General features: G+C 43.3%; 1 protein-coding gene and 1 pseudogene across 1 annotated transcript; both read right to left on the bottom strand.

The window, feature by feature from the left end:
- Positions 1-1,168: 1,168 nt before the first annotated feature.
- Positions 1,169-2,156, bottom strand: LOC136393500 (tetraspanin-31 pseudogene; annotated as a pseudogene).
- Positions 2,157-8,264: 6,108 nt separating this feature from the next.
- Positions 8,265-14,510, bottom strand: S100A11 (S100 calcium binding protein A11). Its single transcript, XM_066366127.1, has 3 exons — positions 14,407-14,510; positions 9,453-9,605; positions 8,265-8,574 (listed from the first exon to the last, which is right to left on the bottom strand). The coding sequence occupies exons 1-3, from the start codon at positions 14,407-14,409 to the stop codon at positions 8,422-8,424; spliced, it is 309 nt and encodes a 102-aa protein (XP_066222224.1). The 5' UTR covers positions 14,410-14,510; the 3' UTR covers positions 8,265-8,421.
- Positions 14,511-19,191: the final 4,681 nt, after the last annotated feature.

Below are 19,191 nucleotides of genomic sequence, written 5' to 3'. Positions count from 1 at the left end.
GAACTAAATAATTAAAAATACTTAAAATGTTAAATTTCATGGTACATATATTTCAGCACAATAAAAAAATAAAAAATAATTCAATTAATTAAAAATATATACAGTACTAATGGGGGGATAAATGGTGATGAAAGGAGACTTGATTTAGGGTGGTGAACACACAATGTGGTGTCCAGATGATGTGTTGTGAAACTGTGCACCTAAAACCTGTGTAATTTTGTTAACCAGTGTCACCACAAAAAAGTCAATAAAAGGGAAAAATAATATATACTAAGAAAACTCTACCTTCATTAGTGTTCACACTTTATTCTCTGCAGCAAGAGTAACTGTATAGCAGGAAAATACTGATCTCACCTTTCTAATGTGTTGGATATTCTCTTTCCGCTTCAGATTCTCTCCTCCTCCTCTTCCTCCTCTTCCTCCTTCATTTTCTTCTCCCAATTCGTCTTCCTCTTGTTTTCCTTGTTCTCCTCCTCCTTCTTCTCATTCTCCTCCTCCTGTCCTTCCTCTTCCTCTTCCTCCTCTTTGTTTTTCTTCTTTTCTTCCTTTGATAGGCTTTGCTATTTGGGGATTTGGAAAAACCATTTAGAAGTTGGACTTCCCTGCAAATCTTAAAGTCTCCTTAGGTCACAGTGCCAACATAGTCAGCAGAGCCTCTCAACTGGCAAGAGAAGATAGGCGTTTAATTTGTTTCTTTGAATATGGAGTTTAAATGGCTTTTATTTTTAAATTCACTGAACTTCCCCAAACTGGGTTCTGCTTATTACAAGAAAGAGTGCTTGGTGGTCTTCTCCCTGGCTCTGTCCCTGATTTTTCTTTGGAGCAGGGCCAGGATGTTTTAAGGTGGTCTAGCATGTGGAAAGGAGAAAAGAGATGACAGCCAGGAATGACTCTAGCCCCCATCCCATCTCCTGCATTCTCAAGAGCTTCCCATATCCATTCAGGGAGAGAGGGAGGGAATATTTTTTATTCTTTATAACCTTTTTTTTTTTTTTTTTTTTTTAAATCTTCTCCCACTAAAACTTGTCAAGGCAGAGAGATTCATCCTTAGGGGCTGGCAAAGGGCCTTTTTATTTTCTCAAACAAAGAAAGCCATTGAATCTGGGTTTTCCCTAAGGGAGGAAGGAAAAGCTTAGGGAAAGCAGGAAAAATGGAAGGATCTGAAGTCTCATAGCACAGCACTGGGGTTGGGTCGAGGATCCCTCTGATTCTGAAATATCATTGCTAGCCAGACATCATGCATCTTTGCAAAACTAAAGAATCTGATACCCTCCAGGATTTTCAGGCCTTCATCTGAATGCTTAGTAAATTTTTCTGCATACTTCTGGCATGTGGGGCTCTAGCTCTTGCAGATGCAACACGAATAGCATAAACATGTTAATACAGGGTTGTGAGGTTAAATAAGCCACAACAACCAAAACTTCTTTCTACTTCAGCCTGAGCAGGCAGTGGCACAGTGGATAAAGCATCAGAGTGGGACCTAGAGTACCCAGGTTCAAAACCCCGAGGTCACTGGCTTGAGCAAGGGCTCATCTGGCTTTAGTGTGGGCTCACCAGCATGAGCACGGGGTTGCTGGCTTGAGCGTGGAATCATAGATATGACCTTATGATCGCTGACTTGAGCCCAAAGGTCGCTGGCTTGAGTCCAAAGTCGCTGGTTTGAGCAAGGGGTCACTCACTCTGCTGTAGCCCCACCCCTTGCCCCAGTCAAGGCACATATGAGAAAGCAATCAATGAACAACTAATATGTCACAAGGAAGAATTGATGCTTCTCATCTCTCTCCCTTCCTGTCTATCCCTATCTGTCTCTCTCTCTGTCTCGTCTCTGTCACAAAAACAAACAAACAAACAAAAACTTCTTTCCATTTCATACTAAGTCTTGTTGCTCATGACCCACCAAAAAGCTTGATGAAATCTATCTGTTATGCTTCGGTTAATAGCCAGACTTGAGTAATCAGAGATTCTAAATTGGAAAACAAAAACCAAACCAAGGATGATCATGTAAATGAATAGCAGTCCTTGCTGGTGATTGACAGCACCCCCACCAGTGCAGCCACCACAGTGAGAAGAAGGAAGACTTCCATAGCAATGACTCCTTTAATGATATGAATGCTGGACATCAGACCCAGGCTCTTACCCCAAGCAGCCACTCCAGTGAGCAATCAGCCTACCAGCTTTAGCTTTCACCATCACTGAAGTTCACAGGAAGGAATGACAGGCCTTTGTGCCTGCAGCCCCAGGTTCATTTCCCCCACTCCCAAACGCTCAGATCACCTGAGATCCCCTTTCTATGCTTCTTTGCCCTGCTGAGCCTTCCAGCTGGGTTGACTCATGAGAAGCCCTTTCAGGAGATCAGAAGATGAGAAGAGAGAGAAATCAGTATTTATTTTCCTGACTCCCTCTTCCTTCTATGGTCTGCATACATCTGGCTTCTGAGAGGGTCCTCTCGCCCTTGCCTATGGCTCTAGCTGGCCATCAGTAACTGCTCCCTTGCTCTGCACAGGAAGGCCTAGCTGTGCTAACAGCTTCCTAATTTTGCTGGTCCCTGGTGCTCTGCCATCCCTACTCCAAACTATGTAATACCCCTTTTTTTTGCCATAAAAGTTGGAGTTGTAATGATCTCTTTATTAAGCTTTCTGTGGTGACCTTGCTGAGTGTACATGTTTCCAGTGGGGCCTGACTGATATCCACACTGCCCAAAGTCTGAGTTTAGAGCATTATCTATTTTTTTCAGACCTATTATAGGTCAGGCACAACATTAAGTACTAGTGGTACAATCATACATTTAACATTGAACTACTGGTGGGTCCTGCTTCTTGAGTTCACAGTCAAGTTGGGGAAGACAAGTAAAAACAGCATGACAACACAGTGAAAACTGCTATGATGGAAGAGAGGAGCACTGCAAATCATGGAATCAGACACTAAAACCAGTCTCAGGGGCTGAAGGGTAGGCTTCCTGGGGGCTCTGACACTGTGCTGCTTTATAGGATGAGTAGGAAGAGGTGGAAAGGGGGCAAAGGGCTTTTAGGGCAACAAGAAGAGATTATGAAGGCACAGAAGCACAACACCTAGATATGTTTGGCTAGAGAAAAGAAGCAGTCATGTTGACAGCAGAAAATGAACCTGGAGAGGGGGGCAGGGACCTGACCATGAAGGCCCCTGATACCCCAAGACCTGTGTAGATTCCATCCTGCAGGTTAGGAGAAACCAAAGCCCGGTTTTAACCATGAGAGTGAAACCGTCAAGTCTGCCTGTAAAAACTCTTGTCACAGGGTGGAGTAAGGAGTGGAAGAGGTCAAAATGGGGACAGGGAGAAAAGTAAGAGAGGTGATTGCAAAATAGAATAGGCTATCTTTTCTGAAGGCTAGGGACTGGTAGTTGGCTAGGTAAAAAATCCACTGAAATGAGTACTCATAAAAATTATAATGGTATTTTAAATATTAACTTTAACTTAAAGCATGCACATTTACCAATACTTTGCTATACTACCTTTCTTGAATAAATCACATTTATGACTTTAATTCATTATTTTTCATATTGGAGAATTTGAAAGTACTTGTGAAGCAATCCAAGTAAAAGATGCTTGTATATATTTATGAGTTTTCCCCCTATTTGTTTAGTTATCTTTGCTATACATATAGTGATCTTCAATGAATTTCTCTAATCAAGTCTTTGAAAATAATTCAATTTAGCTTTCATAAAAGGAACTATCTTTCTGTACTCATAGTTTCTTGGTTTATGGATTACTTAATTAAATAGTAAGTTACAAGAACAACTGATACAAACAGGTTTGAGAGCAATCACAAATATCTGCTTAGTGAACACATGATTCCACTGATGGAGCTATGAGTTCTCTCTTAGCCTTGGGCATTTGTGGTTCTATGGCCATCAGTCAGCCATTTTTTAGTAGAAGAAATAGAGAGATGGTTAAATAGGTCAGTTAAAAGGCAGTATGAAATAAAGCAATGAAGGTAGAGAGGAAGTGATGAGTATGTAAGAGATAAAACACCAAGAAATGGTTTTTAGATGTGGTTGTGAGAAAGAGAAGTCTAAGATTATTTCCAGGTTCCTATTTGGACAGTTGGGTGGATGGTGGTGCAATTCACTGAAATCAGGAATGAAACAGAGGATCTTAAATCCCTTCAATGAGATAACCAATGCTCTGGGCAGGTAAAGTCAGGCACAGTGCACCTTAACTTTTGTCACCACCTCATCTGACACCTCCCCCTTACCCCCCCCCCCCCCCCATTTCCCTGCAAACAGTTGCCTTTATCACAGAATTCTTTTTTTTCTTTTTTCTTTTTTTCTGAAGCTGGAAACGGGGAGAGACAGTCAGACAGACTCCTGCATGCGCCCAACCGGGATCCACCCAGCACGCCCACCAGGGGTGATGCTCTGCCCCTCCGGGGCGTTGCTCTGCCACAACCAGAGCCACTCTAGCGCCTGGGGCAGAGGCCAAGGAGCCATCCCCAGTGCCCGGGGCCATCTTTGCTCCAATGGAGCCTTGGCTGCGGGAGGGGAAGAGAGAGACAGAGAGGAAGGAGGGGGGGTGGAGAAGCAAATGGGTGCTTCTCCTATGTGCCCTGGCTGGGAATCGAACCCGGGTCCCCCGCATGCCAGGCCGACGCTCTACCGCTGAGCCAACCGGCCAGGGCCTATCACAGAATTCTTAACAAAGTATTGAGATTTCTTTGTTTGGATAAGCTTAGATCATGTGACCACCTCAGGCTGGTCAGTGGGTCTGAAGGTATGCAGTACATTGCTTAACACAGGCCAGATGTGTACTTACTTGATTCTCAGAACTGGGGTGGATCCTTACGCAAATTACAATAACTGAGCTGGGGAGAGTGAATCAGGAAGATGAGAAAACAAGAAACACACACAAGGAAAACACACCTCAAATACATGTTTTAAAATGGACTTTACATCTTTCTCTCAGGTCAGAGGCCTCAGGAAGGAGGATTGGGGCAAAGCCAGAGGAGTGGGGCCAGTTAGGAAGCTGCTGCAGTATCCAGATGAGAGGTGGTGATGGCCTGGGTCAAGGGCAGGCTGGAGATGGACTCAGGGATATTTGAATGGAGAGTCAGATGAACTTGGGGATTTGATTGGATGTAAGGGGGGAGGGAAAAGGAATCAATACTGATTTCTTCTGGGGGGGCAATGAGGTGGATAGAGGTGCCATTTCCTGAGATGGGGAACAGTGGAGAAGGAGTAGGCCAAGGGGTTGGGAGCATGGGAGTTTCCGTTTGGGATATGATGAACTCAAGAATGCAAGCTTCTTGTGGACAAGAGTGTTCTCTGCCTTATTGGTTCACCTCTGCCTGATACACAGAACAGTGTCTTACCCATTATAAGTAAATATTTGTCAATACAGGAAAGATAACTGCATCATTTTATGTTATCTTTGAATGTGGCTTGAAGCCCAGTAGGTAGATTGAGTTGAGGAGATAGATGTGAGTGGTCATTGGTCTCTAATAATAAATGAAGACACAGGAGTGAATGAGATTCCCAAGCAGAATGCGAAGCATGAGGTGGCTTTGTGTGCTGACGGGAGGAACATCAGCTCAGAAGGATAGTAACTGATGTGGTTCACCAGCTCTGCCTTCTTAACCATGCTCTTCTGTCCCTCTGTCAGCCCTGCTGCCTCTTCCCCCACGTCTTTTGGTTCTCCTTTCATGAGTCTTCTTCTTCTTCCGCTCCCTCTCCCCAGCTGAGGGTGCCTTCCCAGGTCATTTATGTCTGCTTCCCAATCTAGAATCAAGGTTTTCTCTCTAGAATTCAATTGTAGATGCCCACTAGGCATTGTCAGCTGGACCTCCTAATGGCACCTCAAATACAGCACACCTTCAATGAGCTCATTACCTGCTCCCCAAACCAATGTCTCCTCTTGATGTCTTCTTCTCTCCATCACCCACTTTGCATATAGGAGGCACTGCAGAGAGTTGTTGAATTGAATCTGGAATTAGAAGCTTGGTAATGATTGAATTTTACTTCTCATCCAAACTTCATTAGGGCATCAGCCTGATATGTCAAGATTGTACATTCAATCCCTTGTCAGGGCACATACAAGAATCAACTAATGAATGCATAAATAAATTGAACAACAAATCGTTTCTCTCTCTCCGCTTTCTTTTCTCTCTAAAATCAATTAAAAAACTAAACATGAGTGTGCCATAAAGGTAGATTTCCTGGTTAGATCCTTGAGTGTGGAGTCCTAAAGCCAGGGTGTTATTTCTTGGTAGAATAGCAAATGGGCAAGTAACCTTAGGGTGCCTGCTGTTTTAACATCTCTTCCTGGCTCAGCGTTCTCTGGGATAGCACTTTAATTATTTTATTTTTATATAGGATGCACCAACAAGGGAATGATATGGAAACTTTCACTGAGTACAGATTCTTAACTGCCCCCCCCCCCCACTCCCTGCTGCTAATGATTTAAGGAACTCATCAAAAGGGAGTTACAATTCTACTAGAAAAATCTGGAAACTTGACAGCCTGAGGAATTAGTCTTCATTCTGGAATTTCTAAGCCAATCCTCTCTCCCTCCCCAAAACCAAACAAACAAAAGGCAGTCTCTGAAATGGTTTGATTCATTCTAGTTTAAGAAGGAAGAAACTGTGATCCAGAGAGATTTTTACTAAGAGATTAAAAAACTCACATACATGGGTAAGGAATCAGAGGTTCTCCGGAAACAGTGTTTTTCCCGTGTTGCTTAGGGATGAGTGTTAATCCTGTAAACGTTTCTCTTTCTCTAGTCCAGTGGTTCTCAAACTTTTTGAAGTCGGGGCGCATTTAAAATCCTACAAATAATTGTAGGCCACTATATATAAATTTCTGAGCAATGTTATAATTAAGTCAAATATTAAAGAAAAATAAAGTCCAAGTATGCTTTTATGGTAATTAAACAAAATAAATATGACAAAATTAAATTTATTCTGACATTAAAAAACTTTTATGCTATATTTTTTGTTATGCTTTTTAGAATTTGTAAAAAAGAGGGGTTAAAAATTTTAAAAAATGACTTTGTATACACACACACACACACACACACACATACATTCTTAGTAAGATTTAGTAAATTCGGCAGGTCCCGGCACGAATGTGTTTTTTCACTCTTTTGTTTATTGCTGATGTGTCCTAGCGACTTCTTCAATGTTTGGGCATATATTTGAAATGCACTCTCATTTCCTCATCAATATATTGAGGGATTCCTCTCTTTTTACTCTTAATTGTGTTGAGTGCAGAAAACCCCACTATACATAGCATCTTAACTTTACACCAAACAAAGGATAGAAGAAACTTGCCTCCCATCTTTCCGGGGAACATGGGAGGTGTTGTAAACAATCCAGCACCACAGTTTAACAGCCTTTTGCAACCTAATCAGGCAAGTGAGGTGGGGGGGATGGGCAGACTCTCAGTTTACAGCCAATTCTCCACACCTCTGTCCCCCCAAAATCTAAACTCCAAAAACCCTGTTGTTTTGGTCCCCAACAGGCACATATTTCTCTGGAATACCATAGGGCCACCTGGAAATCTTCTAGGGTGCACACTTTGAGAACCACTCCTCTAGTCTGTTGTCTTCAACACTGGTTCAGCCTACTTTTTTCTAGGTTCTTTCCTGGCAGCTTTGCCAGAGGGTTTAGAAAATTAAAACTGATGTTGACACCAGCCAAACAGAGAGACATGGACAACATGGGCCTCCTTCCTGTTCTTCACACATCCCACTCTTTCTCAACTTTGGACCTTTGCCCCCTTCTGTTCTTTCTCTTGAAATGCCCTCCTCCATCTTTCTAAATGCTTGCTCCTTCTTACCCTTCAGATATCAGCACAAATGTCATCTCCTCAGAAGATTTCCCTCCTGCAGCCCCCATTAATCTGTAACAAACCACCTCGTAATTTTTCCTCGTATGATAGGATTTATCATACTCTCATAGTCCTTTGTTTGCTTATTCATTCACTGTTTTTTCCCCACTAGACAGTAGCTTAGTGAAGGTGGGCTCTATCTTGCTGACTGTATCCCAAGAGATTATGTCAGTGCCTGTAGTAGGAGTAAATAAATATTTAATGAGTAATGACAAGTAACATCTCTCTATCAGTTTGAATAATTTAGAGATGGTTCTACTGGTATCATTAGTCATGTTTTTGTATCACTCAAGAGGCATTTGTAATACTATTTACTATGGAGCTTCCAGTAACTGCTTTTACCAATCCAATTTATATTCCTCCCACCCTTCTCCCTCCCTTGCACAGATTTACTGACTCTCCAGTGTGTGTTTTAAAAAATGTTTTATTACTCCTAGCAGGAGAGGCCTTCATATGCTGGTGGGTACACTAGGCTCAGGGTTTGTGTGGTCCGTGAGGAGGTGATGATGACTGCGAAGCTAGGAGGAGAGGGGTGTATGTGAGGCCAGCTCCAGAGGCTTCTCAGACATACTTCTGGGCACGGCTAAAGGACTCATGACAAGCCACGGCCATGCCGCCAATTAGATTAAGAAATTCTTGGAAATCTAGCTGCCCATCACAGTTGAGGTCCAATTTCTTCATCATACGGTCAAGGACACCAGGGTCCTTCTGGTTCTGCAAAGGTAATAATAAAAATATATTGTATTTTCCAAAATGCTTTCAAATAGGTTGCCATATCTTATAAAGAGTGTGAAGATAGGGCCTCTAGTATTTCTACTACCCAGACACAGAAACAAGTGTGCCTAAAAAAGACCTGAGACTCAAACTCAAGTTTTCTAGCTTCTAAGGTTCTTTATGTGACAATCGGGGGTTATTCAATTTTATAAAAACGGTGGGAAACTTTTTTCAAGTGTTGCAAGCAACTATAATATATAGACTACATAAAAGTAGAGTGATCTGCAGTGAAAACAAGATGCAGGCCCTATCAGCCTCATCTTCCACTCATCCAAGCCCCCAACATGAACACACACTTATAGCCACTGGTTGTACAAGGCTTCTTAAATTAACCTAGGAAGTCAGTAGGTGCATGTGACCAGCGGCTACCATATCGGATAGTGCGGGTAGAGAACTTTTTTTTTTTATCATTGAAGAAAGTTCTATTGGACAGGACTGCCCTAAAGGCTTTGGGGTAAAGGAGTAAAATTGGAAAACTCTTCTATTAGGCCATTTACCATTCTGCATGCTCTTTTCCCTAAGTGGCAGGGAAATTTTTCCTATGTCAGCTAACTTGATAACTTTGATCTTTAATACACATCTTATAAAAAAAGGTGAAAAGATCCTTTATTGGTCATTCAGAGCTCACTCTGAGGCCTAGGAGCTCAGCCTAGGCTGCTACATGGACCCCAGCTTGGAGTGAATGAAGAGGAGGTTAAGAGTGTGGGGTCGGGGTGGGCTGCTGGCCCTTCATTGCTAGACAGTCTGCCAATCTTGTTTCAAGTTCTGGCTAGTTTGGGGTTTGGGAGATGGGGGAAGGTGAGGGATTGGACCAGTACCTTTGTGAAGGCAGCCAGTTCTGTATTCATGAAGGTTAGGAACTCAGTCTTGGAGAGTGTGTAGCTGTTACTGTCCTTCCCAGCATACTTCTGGAACACAGCAATCAGAGACTCGATGCAGCGCTCGGTCTCTGTAGGGCTGGATACTTTTGCCTTTAAAGAAAAAATTCAGGGCTCACACAAGGGCAGCATATCAAAGAATGGATGCTAGAGAACACTCCAGAGAAACTCATCTCTTCATTTTGGGTTAAAGCAGTTTCCTAAAAGACTGGGTCATTTTTTAAGGGGCTAAGTGAGATAAGACAAGCACAGAAAGTCACATTCTGTGAGCTTCCCTCCCATACCTTGTCACGTTTATTCCAGGTGAAATATAATAAGTTTAGAGCATGTGGATAAGTTTGAAAGCAGTAGCCTGCCAAGATGACAGTTAGGGGGGACAGGGTGTACTGATATTTTTAGAATGTGTGTATATATAGATGTATGTATGTATGTATGTATATATATATACACACATACACACATACACATTATATATACATACACACACACACACATATATACACATAAATGTATATTGTGTGCATACCGAGCCACAAATCCATGTGCATACCGAGCACTGTCTACAAATTTAAAAATTGCCTGTTTTCTAAGAGTATGTAGAGACTACTGTGATGAATAAAATGGTAATTGTTTTTAAAGAAATAATGAATTTCTGGGACTCATGCATTTTCTTGATGAAAACTAAAAACATAGCTATTATTGCTATTGGGTGAGACAGCTGAGAATTTTTTAGATGTTCAAAAGTGGGTTTCATATTGAAAGTTAGCAACCATGTTTACTATATTTGAGGAAATAAAGGCATGAGAAAGGAATGGACACGCAGAGCCACCCCTAGAATCTGGGCCTCCAGGTCCCTCAGCCTTTGCTCTTTCTACTTCCAGATGCCATGAACTCCCATAGGAATGGTTGGTGAAACTTCTCTGGTCATTCAAACCAGGAAGGCTAGGCTCTCAAGTTGCTGCTTACCCAGCTCCCACGGCTTCTACAGAGCTGAACCACAGCTGTGGTTGAACCAGGAGGAGCTGGAGATTCAAATTCTGTGCTGGGCTCTTTACTTTCCCTTCAACAGAAGCCTTCAAGTAAATTTTGTCTTGCTGAAGGTGACCATCCTTCTAGTAGGAACGTTGAGCTCTAGAAGTGAGGAACTGCTGGACTCCCCCCTGGTGGATAAGAGCAGCAACTGCAGACTTTCAAGAAAACTAGCTGGGCCACACCCTTCCTCTGAGGCTTTATCTAGGGGCACTAACAATGATCTATGCTTGGATGGTGACTTTGCAATTTAGTACTTAGGGCACTGGTTCTCAAACTTTTTGAAGTCAGGGTGCATTTAAAATCCTACAAATAACTGTAGGCGCACTATATACAAATTTCTGAGAAATATGTTATAATAATTAAGTCAAATATTAAAAAAAATAAAGTCCAAGCGTGATTTTATGGTAATTAAACAAAACAAACAACAAATTTAAATTTATTCTGACATTAAAAAACATTTTTATGTTACATTTTGTGAGTAATGCTTTTTAGAATTCATAAAAAATAGGGGTTAAAAATAAAAAAAGACAAAAAAGTTATCTTTTTATATATATATATATATATAGATATATTCTTAGTAAGATTTAGTAAATTCAGCAGGTCCTGGCATGAATGTGTTTTTTCATTCTTGTGTTTATGAGAAACATGAGCCTGATGTATTCTAGCGATTTCTTCAATGTTTGGGCATATATTTGAAAGGCAAACTCTCATTTCCTTGTCAATACATTAAAGAATTCCTCTCTTTTTACTCTTGTGTTGAGTGCAGAAACCCCAACCATACATATCATCTTAACTTTACACCAAACAAAGGATAGAAGAAACTTGCCTTTTGCAACCTAATCAGGCAAGTGGCGTGGGGGGTTGGGCAGACTGTTAGCTTACAGCCAATTCTCCACATCTCTGTCCCCCCAAAATCTAAACTCCAAAAACCCTGTTGGTTTTTTGGTCCCCAACAGGCACATATTTCTCTGGAATACCATAGGGTGCACCAGGAAATCTTCTAGGGTGCACCAGTGTGCCCTGGCACACACTTTGAGAACCACTGGCTTAGAGGTTAATTGTTCTTGAGATGTACTTTGTGGATTCCAGAGCTGGAGGCTTTCAGGACCCATAATAATTAACTAAGGACTGATCTGAGCTCTGAGGCTGCATGGCTGACGTTCTCCCCCTCCCCCACTCCCTCCCCTCCCCTCCCCTCCCTACCCTTTTCTTCCTTCCTTCTTGTAGGCTTTTCACTTCTCACTCTCCAATCTCTCTAGTAGGTGCTTTACTAGCCTAGCCAGGCGGGTTCTACAGAACTCTTCCAGAGGTGGATTCTTTCCCACTAGACACATTGTTGGAACTTTTTCTTAAAGGGAGAAAGTGGTGGGTTTAGGGTTTGGAGGAGGGACAAAATAGCATAGCTTAGAAACAGATGTGCTTGCTCAACAGGTTTTATCACTGTCTTACAAATGTGTCAGATGACAGGAACAAGATTGGCTAGGAGGGCATACCAGATAGGGTAGAAGTTTCCAGACTAAGGAGCAAGGGCTTTGTGACCTTTTTATAGACTTACAGGAGCTTCCTCTGCCCCCTTCCCTTGTGAACTCAGATTGCTCTGCTTTTCCCGTTTCTAAGTGGCCTTCTACTTTACTTTTCTCTCCTTAACATCATCCTCGACTATAGTAATTTAGACTATTTTTGTTCTCTTGAAAACTTGCTATCAGCCACATGGAAAAAACTAAAACCTCTGCATTTGTCCCCAGAGCTAATTTTCCAGAGCAAAAGAAAGAAACAACACAATTATCAAATTACCGAAATAGAATTGCAAAATTTGTAGAGCTAGAGCGGTCCTTGGAGCCGTTCCCAAGGTGGGAGGCCAGAGACTGGAAAGCTTTGCTCATGGAGGGGCGTTGGCTGAGGTGAAGAGAATCAGATTTCCTGCCTGGAGGCCAGCACGCTACACACCTCACTGTGTCCTCAGAGTTGTAGTTGGTGGGAACCATGAAACAGTATGATAAATGTCTACTATGAAAGAATTTTAAAAACACACACTAAACACTCAACAATTAAGGAAATGGGTAAAAAAAGGAATGTGAAAAAGAAATAATGCTCGAAAAAGACTCAAGTACAGGCTGTCACTGGGTTACAAAAGAGATAGGTTCTATAGGTTTGTTCTTATGTTGAATTTGTATATAAGTTGGAACAGGCACATACATTTACCTATTAATACAACTTAGATATTTGTCGTGTGTGTGTGTGTGTGTGTGTGTGTGTGACACAGACAGAGAGACAGGCAGATAGGGGCAGACAGACAGGAAGGGAGAGAGTTGAGAAGCATCAATTCTTCGTAGCGGCACCTTAGTTGTTCATTGTCTGCTTTTTCATATGTGCCTTGGCTGGGGGGCTATAGAAGAGTGAGTGACCCCTTGCTCAAGCCAGTGACCTTGGGCTCAAGCCAGTGACCATGAGGTCATGTCTGACCGCATGCTCAAGCCAGCAACCTTACGCTCAAGCTGGTGAGCCTGCACTCAAGCCGGATGATTCTGCACTCAAGCCTGCGACCTCTGGGTTTTGAACCTGGGTCTTTTGTGTTCCTGTCTGATGATCTATCCACTGTGCCACCTCCTGGTCAGGCAGAAGTTTGTCTTAACATAGCATTCATTTTTACCTGTCTGTGCATATAAATACTTAAACATTTTCAAGCCTATAGAACCTATCTTGTTTTTAAACCAGGGACTGCCTGTATCACAGGTTCTCACTCTTAATCAACATCACCCTTTTCCTCCCCAGGATCACGGGAGGCATCCACTTTCCTCACCCAGTGCAGTCATGCCAGGTTTCACCTGTTGATACCAGCTCTGCCTTTCCAAGTTTCTATGTGACATGGCCTCTCCTTTTTTGCATGGAAAGGAGAAGAGGAAAAGAGTAGGTGGGGATACGCACTAGAGCAGGGGTTAGCAAATGTGTTTTGTAAAGGGCCTGATGGTAAATATTTTAGGCCAGTGTAGTCCATAATCACTTCTCACTCTGCTTTTGTAGCGGACCAACAGCCACAGACAAATCATAAATGAACAGGCGTGGCATGCGCCAATAAAACTTTGGAAGTGGGTATAGAAACCCCATTTGGTCCCCGGATGGAAGTTTGCTGACTCCCTTCACCAAAGAGGGGGTAGATTTTGGAGGTGGCTTCAATAAAAAAGATAAAGAATTCAAGGTGGGTATGGCAGGAGCTAAAAGGAGACACTGGTGGAGCAGAAAATGCCTAAAGAGATGGTGGAGTTAGAGGAAAAGAAAAGAAGGAGTGGCTTGGCGGGCCGGGCTCCTCCGACATTCTTGGCTCAGGTTCAGCTCCTGTGGCCCGCTTTGCTTCCGTCTCTGAGTCTTGGCCGGTTGCTGGTAGCTTCCTTAAACTCTGATTTTCCCAGGGCTCACACGACAGTTCTAAAAATGTGCCCTTTCTGGTCCACAGGAAGAGCTGGAGCCGCTCGCACAACTCCACCCGCGTCTGTAACTTGCCTCCCGGCTCCCGGACCCGAGCGGCGGGGTCCCCGGCCCAGGCAGGACCCGCCCGTCTCCGCCGAGAGCGCTCCCCGGCGGCCAGCCCCGCGGCTCGCCGTGCATCCGCGTCCTCAGCGCGATCCCTCCTCTTCGCCCGGAAAACAGAGACCCTCCCATGGCCAGCCCTGGGCTGTTACTCCAGCTGGAACGTTTAGGCTTTTCCCTCCCGTCCTCTCTTCTCTCCATGCGCTTCCACGAATTGATATTTCCTGCTCTGTTTCCTGCCACGTCCACATAAGAATCAAAGATCAAGCCTGGTGGAAAGTATGCTAAGCCTTTTTCTTTTACTTTCAGAGGAAGACAATTAAAAAGGTGGGCTTACCATGTCGGCGTGGAGCGAGATGCGAACGCTGCGAGCGGGGAGCGGCGCGGCGAGCTCTGGGCGGCGGCCCCTGCCTGTCCCCGCCCCGCCGCTTCCAGGCCCCGCCCGCGCGCCGCCACCGCCTGACTCACTCCTCCAGCCCCCTCCTCCCCTCTCCCCGCCGTGCGGATCTGGACTTGTCTGCCAAACGCACAGCTTCACTGAAAACTCACATGAAACCTATCGGAACTTTAAACAATCTCTCTCTCTTTGTCTTGTGAACCTTGATGATTTTTGAGTTTTTTGAATTAAAAGTTTTACCTAACGGTCTTCGGGAAGTCGGGCCATATCCGCGGTGAGGTCTTTTCCTTGTACGAGCTCAGTCTGTTCATGAGGCGTGGATATGCTGAAAGATATCATTTAAAAACGTGCAAGATGGGGTGTGGGCCACAATTCTGGGGTAGAAGTTCCCTCGAAGCCAGGGGTATGTGTTCCCTCGCGTTGAAGACAGTCAATGTAGTGGTCATTTGTGCCAAGTGGAGCATCTTGGTCTTAAACTTCTCCCTAACCAACAACAGTTAATTAACAACAATAACACTCCAACCCCCAAACTACTGCAATTAAAAATTGACCCACGAGAGTAGGGCTTTTATCTGTGTGCAGTTGACAACGGAATTGGGGGTGTATTCAGAATTGGAAGCTCTGGGTTCTAATCCTGAGTCTATGATTTCATTGTAATACTTTTGGCAAAACCCCACACTCCCCTGAACCTCCATTTCATTATTTCTAAAAGTAGATGACGTTGCCTTTCCTATTTTGTAAGATTTTTATGACTGTCTCATAAAATGATGCCTTCAAACACTATGAATGAGATAGTGGGTTGCAGGCCATCACCTCAATTGCTTCAGTTCTTGCTGGCTCAGCTGGTCAGTTCTGAGCAAATGGTCATCTCTGCTCAGTTACTCCAGTCCCACATTTTCACTTTTATTTTAAAATTTAATTTTTATTTATTGATTTTAGAAAAAGAGAGGAAGGGAGAGCTAGAAACATCAATTTGTTGTTCCACTTATTTATGAATTCCTTGGTTGATTCTTGCTTGCACCCTGACTGTATTGTATCTGGATGATGAGTTTAACCAACTGAGCTACCCAGTCAGGGCTTCACTTGTTCTTGAATCCCCTTGAAAGTCTCACCTCAGCCTCAGACTCAGTAATTAAGAAATAACTTGTCTTTCCTAAACCTGTTTCTCTCCTTTCTTCCTTGTCTCTGCTAATGGTACTGCCATTCTTCCAGCGTCTCCCAACTTGAGAACTTTGAGCCAAGAGTTGACTCTAAATTGCTTTCTCACCCCCAAATCTCTTTTTTAATATTTATTTAGTGACAGAGACAGAGAGAGGGACAGATAGGGACAGACAGACAGGAAGGGAGACAGCTGAGAAGCATCAATTCTTCGTTGCGGCACCTTAGTTGTTCATTGATTGCTTTCTCATATGTGCCTTGATGAGGAGGGGCGGGGAGGGGGGCGGCTACAGCAGACCGAGTAACCCCTTGCTCAAGCCAGTGACCTTGGGTTCAAGCTGGTGAGCTTTGCTCAAACCAGATGAGCTTGTGCTCAAGTGGCAACCTTGAGGTTTTGAACCTGGGTCCTCTGCGTCCCAGTCCAATGCTCTATCTACTGTGCCACCACCTGGTCAGGCTCACCCCCAAATCTTATTTAGTGCCAAATACTATCAGTTTTATTTTTACTCTCTCTCTTGGATCTGCTTCTCATATTTTCTAGTCCCATCTCCAGTGTTCTAGTTTAGATCTTCATTCCCTCTTTTCTCCAATTTCTAACTGGCCTCCTGCCCTCTAATCTTTTGTATTTACTGTAAAAACACATTGTCCTAAGGCACAGCTCTGGTCAATTGCCTACTTAAAAATAAAACAAAAGAGCTAAACAAAATGGCTCCCCAATTTCTTTTATATCAAGTCCAATCTTCTTAGTCTCTATCTGGCTCTGAAAAATCACTTGACCTTAATTAATGAATGAATTATTCAATAGACATTTTTGGAAACCTAGTATGTACCAAGCCCAGTGCTAGGCACGAGAGATATAGACATGAATGCAATATAGTGCATGTCTTTGAGGTGGTCTATGGATATACTTTAGACCTCTGGTGGTTTGGGAGTCATTCCATGGCTGGCTGGCTGCTGGGATCCACAAATACCTTAAAGTTATATGTGACATTTTTTACATAAGACATTTCTATTTTTCCTAAAGAAGGGTCCATAGCTTTAATCTGATACTCAGAACAATCTATGGCCTGGGTTGGATAGCTCAATCAGTTAGAACCTTATGCCAATGTTGTGGGTTCAATCCCTGAGTGGAGCACATACAAGATTCAACCAAGGAATGCATAAATAAGTGGAACAACAAACCGATGTTTCTCTTTCTCTCTCAAATCAATTAAAAAAAAAAGAAAAATCTATGATAAAAAATATTAAGCCTGGCCTGTGGTAGTCCAGTGGGTAAAGTGTCGATCTGGAATGCTGAGGTTGCCAGTTCGAAACCCCAGGCTTGCGGGTCAAGGCACATATGACAAGCAACCAATGGACAACTAAAGTGAAGCAACTAAACAACTATGAGTTGATACTTCTTGCTCCCCTTGCTTCTCTCTCCTCTTTCTGTAAAATAAATAAATAAAATCTTTAAAAATATTAAAGAATCAGTCTGAATTAGTCTGGACCTGGATCAGGGCACTCCCGTACCACAATCTTCTTTAAGAAAACATCTCAGCTTGACCAGGTAGTGGTTCAGTGGATAGAATGTTGACCTGGGATGCTGAGGACCCAGCTTCGAAATTCTGAGGTTGCTGGCTTGAGTGTGGGCTTGTCAGCTTGAGCGTGGGGTTGCCAGCTTGAACGTGGAATTATAGACATGACCCTATGGTCATTGGCTTGAGCTCAAAGGTCTCTGGCTTGAAGCCCAAGGTTGCTGGCTTGAACCCAAGGTCATTGGCTTGAGCAAGGGCTCACTGGCTCAGCTAGAGCCCCTCAGTCAATGCATATATGAGAAAGCAATCAATAAACAATTTAAGTGCCACAACTACATGTTGATGCTTCTCATCTCTCTTCCTTCCTGCCTTTCTGTTCCTATCTCTCTCTCTCTGTGCTTCACTAAAAAAAGAAAAGAAAAAAGAGAGAAAGAAATAAAACATCTCACAGACTCTGCTGAAGGGTCAGCCCAGTTGGTGATTTTTTTGCATGATCTGACCTTGTGCCCATTGTCACAGCTGATTGGATTGAGATTAGCTATTTACTCAAAGACTACCAATCTGCAGAATGGACAGTAGTGAATGTCTCATGACATAACCTGGAAAGATGACCTGGGGCCAGTCAGCTTCTCGTTCTTGGGGAACTAAAAGTATAGACACAAAGAATTAGGCATTTGGAAGAGCTGAAGCATAGAGAGAATCATGAGGTCAGGGCAAATCCAAATTACAGAAGCAGAAGCTGTGAATAAGAAGAAGCTATGAAGTTTGCAGAGAGTGCACAAGATAGAGGGGGGAAAAGAGAAACCAATTATTAATTGGATACAAAAGAAGTAGCAAAAAAAAAAAAAAGAAACAGCTACTCTGATAGTGGCTGAGTTGTAGAGATGGTGACGCACTGGGAGTGAAGAGAATGCAGTCCACTTTCCAACTTTCCTAGCTTTCTTGTTCTTCCGGAACCTGGTTGCTTCATTCTCCTGATTTTCTGTAAGATATTTATTCCTTTAATGACTCCTCCTCCCCACGAGATAGCTTGAGTGAAACCAAGGAGCAAAACCAAATAAGTATGAATTGTCCAGAATCAGGTTGGGGTCAGCCTTCCACTTAGGCCTGCTTGTGGTGGCAACTTGACAAGGCCATGCCAAAATGGAGTCGTGACACTGGTAGGTTTTCAGTCAGAGGAGGAGGAGTTCAGGAAAGTTTGGTATGCAAAGGGAGATTTGGCAAAGGAGGTAAACGGTGTGTCAAACTGAAGGGCTAAAGCAGGCAAGGAGCTGAGGAGGAGTGAGGGCTGGTAAATTGATAGCAAGAGACTGAAACAAGGTACAGATGAGTAAAGGGCTATTCAGGGAAGAAATGTGGAGACATCCACGGTGTGGGGTAATTCTTAGGTGTAGCCTGAGCTCTTTGTAGGGTTGGGTAGTTTCTTCCATGGACACAATAGAGTGTGACAAGCATAATAACAGGGATGTGACCAAGATACCATGGCAATGCTGGGAAGGAAATGAGTGATTAACTCAGGAAGCAGGAAAAGCAGCATGAAGGAAATGATGCTCAAGTTGGGTATTGAAGGATGAATAAGGATTCACCAAGTGGATGGCGCGGTGGTAAAGCCAGCCAGAGTCAGGCAGTACAGCACTGTGTTTATGACAACAGACTCTGGAACTAGAGTGTGGGGCTCAAACCCAGTGCAACATACTATCTGTGTGAGCTCCAGCAAGTCATTTATCTGTTCTGTGCTTCAGTTTCCTCATCCATAAAATGGAGAGAATAGTAGCACTTACTTCATATGGTTGTGGTGTGGATTAAGACACAATTCATGTCATATGCTTAGAATTTAGAGCAGTGTCTTCAGAGGATGCTGTACATCAGTGGCTTGTGTAAAAGTGAGGAGGGATGAAGCATACGTATGTTCTCAGTACTTGTAAGGGGCTCATTGGTCCTGGCCTTGGGCATGTGGTGATGGCAGATGTGAGGAAGGATTATGGCAGGGGTCCCCAAACTATGGCCTGTGGGCCGCATGCGGCCCCCTGAGGCCATTTATCCAGCCCCC

Source organism: Saccopteryx leptura, chromosome 2 (assembly GCF_036850995.1).
Source record: "Saccopteryx leptura isolate mSacLep1 chromosome 2, mSacLep1_pri_phased_curated, whole genome shotgun sequence".
Lineage (NCBI taxonomy): Eukaryota > Metazoa > Chordata > Mammalia > Chiroptera > Emballonuridae > Saccopteryx > Saccopteryx leptura.
Note: the sequence above shows the minus strand (reverse complement) of the source record. Positions and strands in the feature narration are given on the sequence as shown.

Excerpts from the sequence above, each read along its gene's own strand:
- S100A11 (XM_066366127.1), bottom strand. Across the intron at positions 8,575-9,452 it reads AACTGGCTGCCTTCACAAAG|AACCAGAAGGACCCTGGTGT; the intron begins GTACTGGTCCAA and ends TTACCTTTGCAG.